This window comes from Simochromis diagramma, unplaced genomic scaffold (assembly GCF_900408965.1).
Source record: "Simochromis diagramma unplaced genomic scaffold, fSimDia1.1 OVJJ01000421.1, whole genome shotgun sequence".
In the NCBI taxonomy this organism is placed as follows: Eukaryota; Metazoa; Chordata; class Actinopteri; order Cichliformes; family Cichlidae; genus Simochromis; species Simochromis diagramma.
The window spans coordinates 3356089-3366995 of record NW_024387250.1 but is presented as its reverse complement, the minus strand read 5'-3'; the positions used below and the strand labels follow the sequence as shown (position 1 = coordinate 3366995).

The following is a 10907-nucleotide window of genomic DNA, read 5'->3' as shown; positions in this document are numbered from 1 at the left end:
GTGGGTTGGTATATCTATCAATTTGTAAACATATAGAAAACCTGTAGATATAATGTATAATGTCACTTGTTGAAAACATTGGAAAAAGAAGGACATAAATACAACAACAGTGAGATTTGAGGCACTTGTGCTGCAGTTAAGATGCAAATATATTTTAGTGTGCATGTGTAGTTCTGTGTCACAAAATAGTATGGGAAATTTGAGTTTCCTTCTATAACTTAGCACATAAAATAAAGGTGTTTCTAAACTTTGTACAAGCTCATGATTGATTTTACTTCTATACATACATAACTTTTGGAAATGTACAAACTGACACATATTCAATGGGTCCCTGGGGTCTTTATCCATCCATTTATTCATAAAATATTTTCCTTCTTTCTTTTGATCAAGTCTGCCACTGCTAGTATTCAAACCAAGTGACTCATCTACCATGGCACAAGTTCTCCTCCTTGTGGCATTCGAATGCACAACAATGCCCACACATCAATGCAAAGAGAAGAGAGGTATCAAAATAGGTTTTATTTTTTACATAAGAACATTGTCAAAACTTGAAAACATTTTTGCATATAAACCTTTTAAAACAAGGAAACAATGTTTAAATTTCACAGATTGTACAAAAAAAAAAAAAAAAAAAAAAAAAAAAAAAAAATCGACAAAAATTATTTTTGTGAGTGATTCATCCCCCTCTTTTGCATCTTTTATTTGAACCCACCACCAAAGCAATTGCAAGGTGCAGCGTTAAACTGCCAAATGGAGGTCACAGAAACAGCGCGGCGTCTTCAAAACACTCGTAGTGTTCACTGCCTGTTGAGTCTTTCAAAGCGAGAACGACGATCCGTACAGAACGGCACATCTTCAAAGTCTATGAGGAGCCTTTTAGCCTGTAAGAATCACTGAACCTTTAAGTCTGGGGTAAACCATTATATTATTTAAGGCTCGTTATCTCAATTGTATTTCCATGTTTCTAAAACGCAAAGCAGAACAGAATCAAAATGTACACACACATTAAAACTAGCACCAACCCGTATCTTTTCTTAAGCCAAAGCAACATTCATCTCTAAACAGACCAACTTGTTTTTGAGTAGAACTCGTGCTGTCAAAAACTGATTGGAGGTTACATGAATCCTCTCCGAGTTTCTGTCGTCATAGGAAGCTCTGTGGTACTTCAATTATCTCGGTGAGAAATGACAGAAGATCCTGTAGTCCGCTTAGTTATGAATCACCATAAAAAATGTAAACATTGACAATGAAATGTCGATTTCGTTTTAAATATTATTCCTATTTCAGTCACCCTGCATGCTCTTAAATTGGCATTGTTCCAGACAGACACCCAGCTGAAAAGGTGGTGCTTTTCCATTTTCCTCTCAAACCGCAGCTTTCTTCATGGTGAAAATCTGAATTATTTGTTGTTTGGAGAGTGAACATTAAACAGCTGTCTTATTAATATTTAATACATGTCCTGAGAGTTTACATTTAACCACTTATGAAGACACTGCATAACAACAGAGTTGGTTGCAGGCTCTATCTGAACCATCCCAAACTCAAAATTTCAACATGCACGGCTCTGGAAACCAATCGGAAGAAAGAAACATGCGCTGACTTCTTTAATGATAATCTCTACTTCCTGCAGTGCTCACTGTTACAACAATCAGCTGTTAATCATCCTCAATTTGTATTAGACTAAATCTTTAAGCAACGCCAGATCTTTCTTCCATTTTTCCCCCTCTCATTTGCTTCAGAGTCTGTGTCACAGGAGGTCCAAAAAACAACTAATAACAGAATACTACACTAAATAATAAACTACATTACCAATCTGATACCCCTCCACAGCTAATATCTGTATAATTTCACTCAACTGGACATTTATAACACACTCACTTCTGTATATAACCCATCAAGTGTTCAAGTTCATCCACCAGCAGCTTAAACGGGCCCTTATACTCTTAAAAGAACAGCCACCTTAGTAAGTCAGTGCAAGTGAGGTTGGCACAGAGATGACTTGACCCCCATCACACGCACATACATTGTCCACCCAGCTTTTAATTAGTGTCACCTGTCAGATTCCAGTGCAGCCAAGCCACAGAATTCTCAAAAATCAATAGCTCATCACAAATCATTGACCTTGCATCCAAAAAAACAATAACAAAAAGAGATAACAAAAGAAAAATGAAAAATGAATGCAGCCCCAAAAGCAAAAGTTAAACACCGCACTGATTGCAAGCACATGTAAATTAGGGCGACTAGTTGCCGTCACCTTCTCAGGCATTAGCATGTTTATGCTTGTTTTTTAACTATGGCATCAATCTCATTTCTAAAGCTCGTCTTTTTAAAAATGTGGAAGGCTGAAAACCCCCCAAAACAAAACAAAAAAAAAATCCTTTTCATCTGTCACATTCTCCCATCTCACTTTCACTTTTCTTCCACCTTAAACCCTCTCCCACTCTTTTTTTGCCATTTAGATTTAAGACTGAAGCGTGCGGTTCACCAAACTAGCTGAAAAGCTACCCCACCCATCATCATCATCTTCAGTTCAGCGCTCTACGCCCCAGTGACAAGACAATTCCTCATCAAGCTCTCCTGTCCTGTGCAGAGGCAGAGCTGTGGACTCACTGTCCATCAGGCTTCACTTTAAAGAAGTCTGATTCAGCATTCGGTAATGAAGGGGAGCGCGGAGACTTTGGTGGACCGTTGCCCCCCTCTACAAACATGTTCGGGATGTCCTGGCCAAAGTAGATCTTACTGTTAGCTGCTATGGCCTGGTACTTCATCAGCTCCAGGTATTCAGGTGTCAACTTCAGCTGTAAGGATTTAGAAGAGAGACAGAAGAGTGTGAGGATTCAATTAGTGCTGGATCACATTGCTGTTTGTGAAAACACTTTATCTTAATGTGACTATATACAGCTACATGGCTAAAAATAAATGCAACCTTGCAGCTGGACCAACTTCAGTGATGAGCAATTAAATTAACTCTGATCAAGTGGAGCTGCTTCAAGACCTGACTCTTGTCAAGAGGACGGTAATTAATGGTTTGTGACATCTTTCTGCAATTACCCAGTTTGGTAGAGTTTGTCGAAAGTCTGCATCTATTTAAAGTTGATTCTGTTTAGGTCAGGTGAAGTGAGGTTATTAATATCATTACAGCAGGTTTGTGTGGATCCATGCGTTTGCCGTATAAACCTACAAATAAACACAAACTAAAACTATGTTACTACAACTGCTGGAAATCTACGCCATAACCTATGCCGTAATCTAACGTGCACTTCCCTGGGAGTTTAGCTACACACGCAGTCGACGCAGCCCGCAACTATTGTAAATGGTCTGTTCAGTACAATAGAGTCCTCCTGTGAATTTCTGGCTACTTTTTCCGCCGCAGTTTTTAAATTTATCATTGAGAAAATATGGATCATCATCTCAAAATAAGGAATGATAATCATAGCATCAATATAAGAACTCACAAACGTCAACAAATTTCTGGATGCAGACTGTTGTAATGATCAGAACTGACGTGAATGTGTGCACAGAGAAGTAGAAAAACTTCAGGGACAAATATGTTTGCCGCTAAAAAACAAACAAACAAAAACAAAACAGACCATTACAAAGAGCAGGGACCAGGGAGGGAAAAAGCCCCAGCATTTCAACTGTTTCTATCAGCTGACACCGCATCAGGACACAACCACAAGGTAATTAACACATATTGGACCAGCACAAGCATAAATGCGTCAACAACGTCAGCCACCTGCATAGGTTACATCATGGGCTCTACAAAGAAGTCTAAATCAAGTCTTATTCTCTTTTACATTAGGGATTTTTTTATTACTATAGCCACTGCAAAAACACCTCTCAGCAGAGTGTTACTGTTTTAAAACTATACGATCTGTGATGACTGCATTTGATGTTAAAAACAAAGTGTTTAAACTGTTTGGGTCTTTTTACCCTGTTTGCTTCAGCAAACTTGGCAGCAGTGTAAAATTCTGCATCAGCCTTAGCTTTCTCTCTGGCCAGGAAGGCAGCATCTGAAACAAAGAAGCACTGTTGAATGAGACAAATAAACCAGCACACCACAACTCAGGAACACACAGATTCATGACACAGAAAGGAACCAAAGGATTTTAGGCAGACCCTCTATTTCAGAGATCTTCTTCTCTGTCTCCTTCTCCATCACCTTCTGCTGGAACTGGATCTCTGCCACCTGAGCCACTTTCTGAGCCTCTGTGTGACAGAAAAGAGAAGGCTGAGGTTGGCAGTGGGGTTTCGCATGAATAACTTTGAGAGGCAAAATGCTAAAATTGCACCGATGGTCATGCAAATAAAAAGGGAACTGCCTGCTTTACAGTAAAACAGCGCATTTACCAATAATGGCTTTCTTCCTTTCAGTCTCAGCTTCCTTTTCCACCACCTTCTGAGTCTGAGCTGTTATTAGCAAACGAGTCTTTTCTGCTTCCCTGCACATACACAAACACACACAGACAGACACACAAGGATAGACACAAATGAGGTTCTTGCAAATATTTTGCTTTCCATGTGGTCTTGCATGAATTGAGTGAGGAAATCACAGAAACTAAACCACGTACAAAGTCTATGCTGGTAACTTCAATTGTACAAACTCACATAAGTTCAAAGTTCCTCCTGATAGACTCAGGGATCTTTGGTTTGGTAACACGAACTGCCTTTATCGGAAACAGTAAAAAAAAAAAAAAAAAAAAAAAAAAAAAAAAAAAAAAAGAGGGAAACAGTGAGGGAAAATTGCTCACACAAATAAAAAGACACATGAAACAGATAGATTGGCCTACTAGTATCTATTCAGACTTTGACTCCTCCCCTCAAACTGGTGAGCAAATGTCATTTATTTTTTTTATATTTTCATTTTTATTTATTTATTGTGTGTGTGGGTTTGTGGGGAGGGGTTGTTTGTTTGGGTGACACACTAACATCCGTTTCTTCCTAGCTGTGCACTAATGGTCCTGGCCCATGAGCAGGGGTCATTAAACAAACACTAACAGACAGTAACCTGGTTTACCCCGCGGCTTAAAATGAATTTATAGTTCCTGCAAGAAGCTAATAGGTAATGCAGTAAACAACAGTTTAATCTGACTTCTGTTTTACCTCACCTCAAAGGGAGCATTTTTAACTGTATTAACACAGGTTAGTGCGGAAGAAAACGTGCAATAAGTTTGGGCTATTTGGTGATCAACTGCCAACGAGGAAGAGGAAAAAACAAACAAAGACAACACTATTAGTGTACTAGTAGGCAGTACGAATGACTGACTGTTAAGCTCTACTCTCTGTACATTTGCTGCTAGTGCCCAAATCTAGCTGGTATGAAACTGTGTGCTATTTACCAGCTCGATCTCACCTTTTTCCCACTAAACATTCTCTATTTCAGCTGGAAATGTTAAACTATGTACAATATACACTTCTAAGTACTGAGTGTTACCTTAAAGTCTTTGTAAAAGGGACAGAGCGAGGGAATGAGGGAAGGTGGAATCTCAGTTCTGGATGTGTCACAGCACAAAACCAACTAGCTGATTTTATCATCCCTAAAATGTCACTGAAAACGTGCAAGTTATGTGTGTGTTTAGGTACCTGTATTGTAAGTCCAGGTGCCATAACATTCAGATCTTTCTGTAATGCCGTCTTCAGATTCTCATCTATGATGTCTGCAAACAAAATAAAAGAAAAAGTTCTAATGTATGATCTAATTTCAGGAATTTCAGGATTGTAGTAAAATGCAACCAAAACGTACTAACCAAACAACTCAATGTAAACCTCCTGTAGCGTGTGCACGCTGCAGAACTGGTTGAGTTCATGGTGAATTTTGTTGAAAATTAGAGTTTTGTCGTAATCAGCGGTGTAGTTCCTCACAATGTCCACCACTGAATATAGCAGAACAAAAGCAACAATTACTTTGATGCCAACAGGGTTAATAAGTCAACAAAATAAGGAAGTTTTGCAGTGAAAGAAATTCACAAAAACAAGCTGCACCTGCTGAGGGGACGAGCATGTTCACAACTTCTATCCTGTCAAAATAGATCATCACACCTCCACTGTGAAGAAAAAAAAAACATTTCAGGTAAATATATATTAATGTGGGAATGAATTTATTAACAGCTGAATTAGGAAGTTCAGTCACACCTTGTTCCACAAGGCACATTCTTGATCTCATCTGTTTGGAGTGTAGTCTGGAAAAAAAAAAAACATTGAAAATATTGTGACATAGTTATCAGTATAAGTGATCTGTGTGTTTTCCTTTTTGTTAAAACTGAGCATATAAAATCCAGGGTACAACAGGTTCAACTGCTATTAATCATAGCTGAAGTTCAAACTGAGCATCAAAATTGGGAATAAAGGACTACAATTTGCACAGGATCACAAAAATTGAAATCATGGATCCATCCTGCTTATTTCATGCTTATGGCCATACGACTCCAAGCACCCCCTATCTTTTCTGATTTGCAGGAGTTCTCCATCATTCAAATGCCACAGCCTTAAATGTCATCTCTGTATGATCTTTTGATGGCTGCTTACAGCAGAATAACACAACATGTCATAACGGTCAAATCATCTCAAACTGGTTTCTTAAACATAACAATCAGTTCACTGTACTCAAGTCGCCTCCACAGACACCAGATATCAGTCCAAAGGAGCACATTTGGAATGTGGTTGAGTGAGAGATTTATATAATTGATGCGTAGCCAACAAATGTGCAGCAAATGTCTGATGCCATCATGAAACAAAATCTCTGAGGAATGTTTCCAGCACTTGCTTCAGAGAAGCAGATCTGAAGGCAAAATTGGGTCCAATCTGGTACTAGCAAGGTACCTATTAAAGTGGCCTGTGAGTGTATTATTAAGATTTGAAATTGAGTGCAATGCTACTTTATACTACATTATATAATTTAGGAGCTATACAAGATTACATAAAGAAGTGCATGGTTGTTTCAAGTTAATACAAGCTGAATGCATACAATGTGTAAAGCATATTCTACTATATTACTATGATACTCTTTTACAATTCTGATTGTAAATGTTCGTTAACTGTAACAGTAGTTTTCCAAAACAGCCATAATTCTTCAAGTTACCTGGATATGTTGCCAAGTCCGGACCTTTGCCAAGGTCTGGAACAAGACCCAAACTACCACCCTCAAATGAGAGGATGTTTGTTAGAATGTTCAGGAACAAGCCAGGAACCACTAAAGCTCAAGCCTGTCATGATCTATTGGAACATCGACATCTCTGTCCACAGTAAAGGGAGTTTTATATCACCCTACACTAAGAACATGCAACCAAGAAAGAAACCTGTGTTTCAAAACCAACCAACCAGCTTAACTTTGCAGCTGCCAACAATGACGAGCCAAATGCCTTCTGGAGAAAGGTTTTATGTCAGATGACAGAAAGATTGAACTATTTTTCCACAATGACAAGACTTATGCTTGGAGGAGTAAGGCTTTCAAACCTAAGAACACTATAACAGCTGTTAAGCATGGTGTTGGCTGTAGCATGGTCTGAGGCTGTTTTGCTGCCAGAGGTACTGGTACATTGCACAAAGTGGATGAAATAACAGCGCATGAGGACCATTTCCAAAATCTTCAACTTCACTTAAAATTAACAGCTAGACGGTTAAAACTTGGACACAGTTGGGTGTACCAGCAGGACAATGATCCCAAAAATATATCAAAACTGATTTTCAAATGGATAAACCAGGCTAACATCAAGTTTCTGGAATTGCCCTCCCAAAGCACAAATGAAAATTTGTGAACTATGATGCTTAAAAGCCTGGTCTGTACCAAGAAAACAACCAATTTAAATGAACTCTACCAATTCTGCCATTAACGGTGGCCAAATACCCAGACAGAATTGTGCCAGAACTTGTAAAGAGACATTTAAATAAGTATTAGAGGGTTTGTATGTATATATTTGCACCTCTATGTTTAATTGCAACACAGTGTGGATTTGAGAAAATCCTAAATAAATTCAAACCTGTGCAACCAATTCTTGTTTCTTAAAGACATTAAAGATGTAGGCTGCACAATCATTCTACCCCAGAAAAATAACACCTCAAAGAAATCAATGAAAAACCTAAAATTGCCATGACTTTCATGCCAATGATAAGCGTATGCAAACTTCTGCCCACAACTATATATGTATTGGCATGTAAATGCTCCATTTACTTGTTGTAAAACAGAGCCCCTGCAGCCATGGTTGAATAACAACTGTTTGCATGCTGTAGCTGACTTATTTATAGAAGATCCCACTCTAGTTTTAAAGCGCAGGCACCTCCTGTTTGAATCTTACATTACACATGCCTTTGCTCAAAGGCCATGTTTCAAGCCTGGAAAGAGAGGCTTACCTGCACTGCTCTGTAGGTGGTAATGAAAGGCAGCATAATGTGATATCCAGGACCATTGGGAGAAGTCAGCAATGCCCCACCTCTGAAACAAATACAAATTATTTGGCCAGAGTTCAGAACATCTGATTTTCTTTTGATTATATTTAATGAGGGTGGAAAAAAGAAGAGGACATATAACTTTATAACCATCATTTGAAACAGGGTGCTTACAAATAGCACTCCCACATTCTTAGTACAGGTGTCATTTTCATTAGAAACAGGTGTGATGAGGCAGGCCTGATGTACCTGTAGTACACAGCGAGGTGTCCTTCTTCTATCTTGTGAATAGAGGAGTGCAACATGATGGCCATCACTCCTGTTATTGCTGCAAATACTGCCCCTACATGCGGCATCGTCATCCTTGCTAGCACTCACCTGCAGACAGAAAAGGAAAATACTGAAATATTTATACAACACTAAGTCCTCAGGGCACTGTCACGTCTGTGATCAGGTGGAAACTGTAACTATAAACAGCAATACATGCAGTCAAGACTCTTAGGTGAACCATCAGTAATGCATGGGCTGTGCCATAAAACCTGCCTCTTTACAGCCAGTAAGTCTATGGTCAACACACTATATGGCTTAGCTTTTCTGCTCCGTGCACCCCGTTTTTCACCCCATTGTAATGAAAGTAAGAGTTTAAGTAAATCGTTACACACACTCTCATAAATACGCCTTTTATATTCACCAGTGAGACGGTCAGCTATTAACACAGGTGCACCCAGGTCAAACATGGAAACCTTTATGCCTATGATAGCTGCCTTAACAGCAATCGATGCATATCATATAGCAACACTATTGGTGACAATTAACGACTTCGCTTAGTTAAAGTACACTTCACGTGTATTTAGTTTAAACATCTAACGGTGACAGGCACGATTAGCTGACAGAAAGACTTGAGAAGGGTAACAAGCAAGTGACTCCTCATCCAACTTATGAAGCAACATATGTGCTTCAAAGCTACAGGTCCTTTGATGTAGCTATAACATTAAAACAAATACATTCTGAAAAAGAAAACACAGGCTTACCCACCACTCGGTTAGTAACGTTTACCCTAGCTGGCTGGGTTGGGTTAGCTAGCTAGCTAGCTGGCTGGCTAGCTCTCACTGGGTGGGATCGGAAGTGAAGCACTGTTTCAGTGTAGCTTAATGCTAATGTAAGCTTGCTAGGCTACTAGCGTGAAGCAAAGCTTTTAAATCGTCCTGCACTACGACCAAATAATGTTTCAGTAGGTACTGTAAACCACAGGCTTATAATATGTAAAATTACCGCTGTAGCAAACCGTGTCCCCTTCTGATCTTAGCATTCAACGTCCCACCCCCATTTCCCCGCCTCCCACAGGTTTCAATCTTGCTTTGACTCGCTGCATTATGCTGCCTTCAGGACTGTTGGAAATAAAAGAAGTGACATTGTAAATGGGTGGAATTTGTCAAACGATTTATTTTATTTAAAATCTTGATAAAACCTTTTTATTTATACAGATATATAAGACCCAAATGGCTTCGCAAGAAGATATCAGTATGGATATCAATGTTTTACAAAACCAATATTATAAAACAATCGCCAGTCTTTGACAGATGTCCAGAAAAACCAGTGGACTAGGGAAGTTCTTTTCACTTCATTTTTTTTGTATGAATACTATAAAAACATATTCAAATATCTTCTTTTGATACTGGCTGGCTTTTGTTCTGCATTTGCTCTCTGTCAAGATAATCCCACACTGCTTCCATAATGTTAAAGGTTGTGGGATTGTCCCCTAAACCATGATATATCCTTTGTGGTCTTTTACAGATGGCTGTGAACACTCACTGTTGTGGCTCTCTCTATATATTGACAACAATTTTAACCAAAAATTTGAAATTTCCATTTATCACTCCATAAGACCTTTAGTGCACCCTGTGGGTATTAAAGGTACTGCGCTGCAGTTGTGTAATAGAACCCAGTTTGTTCATGTACATGGAGAGTCTTCTTCGTACACTAAGGTACATTGTACTAATGTAGTTCATTATTATCAGAATGTGTGAAAAATTCACTGAAAAGCCTTCAGATGATCAAGGACTAGAGAGAGCATTTTTATTCTATATTGGCTTATCTTCTGTTAAAAGCAGGATAAACTTAAATTCTTTCTCACCAAGGTCTTGAATAATCAGTCCTTATCTTATCTTAATGGCCTTATAGTACTCTATCACCCCATTAGAGTTATTTGTGCTTAGACTGCGGGCTTGCTTATGGTTACCAGAGTCTTTAAAAGTAGAATTGGTGACAGAGTCTTCAGCTTTCAGGCCCTTCTTCTGTGGAACCACCACCTAGTTTGGATTCAGGAGGCAGATACCCTCTCTACTTTTACACTTAGGCTTAAAACTTGCCTTTTTGATAAAGCATATAGTTAGGTCTGGATCAGGTGAATCCTCCCTTAGTTACACTGCAATAGACCTAGGCTGCTAGGGGCTCTCATGATGCACAGTGTTTCTTCTTCACACACGCCTTTTCTCTTCCTGCGTGTTTATACACCACTTTCCTTT

The 10907-nt window shown here is 38.9% G+C and overlaps 1 protein-coding gene across 3 annotated transcripts; it reads right to left on the bottom strand.

Annotated features, from left to right (window-relative positions):
* Window positions 1-500: 500 nt before the first annotated feature.
* erlin1 (ER lipid raft associated 1) lies at window positions 501-9770 on the bottom strand. 3 transcript variants are annotated; one of them, XM_040001911.1, is made up of 12 exons: window positions 9655-9770; window positions 8632-8760; window positions 8347-8428; window positions 6133-6179; window positions 5983-6044; window positions 5748-5873; window positions 5584-5657; window positions 4609-4667; window positions 4351-4442; window positions 4120-4209; window positions 3934-4013; window positions 501-2798 (listed from the first exon to the last, which is right to left on the bottom strand). In XM_040001911.1, the coding sequence occupies exons 2-12, from the start codon at window positions 8742-8744 to the stop codon at window positions 2607-2609; spliced, it is 1017 nt and encodes a 338-aa protein (XP_039857845.1). In that variant the 5' UTR covers window positions 8745-8760; window positions 9655-9770; the 3' UTR covers window positions 501-2606. The 3 variants fall into 3 exon arrangements, with proteins under 3 accessions (XP_039857845.1, XP_039857846.1, XP_039857847.1); XM_040001912.1 differs by lacking the exon at window positions 9655-9770 and adding an exon at window positions 9414-9645; XM_040001913.1 differs by lacking the exon at window positions 9655-9770 and adding an exon at window positions 9418-9645.
* Between the last annotated feature and the right edge of the window lie 1137 nt (window positions 9771-10907).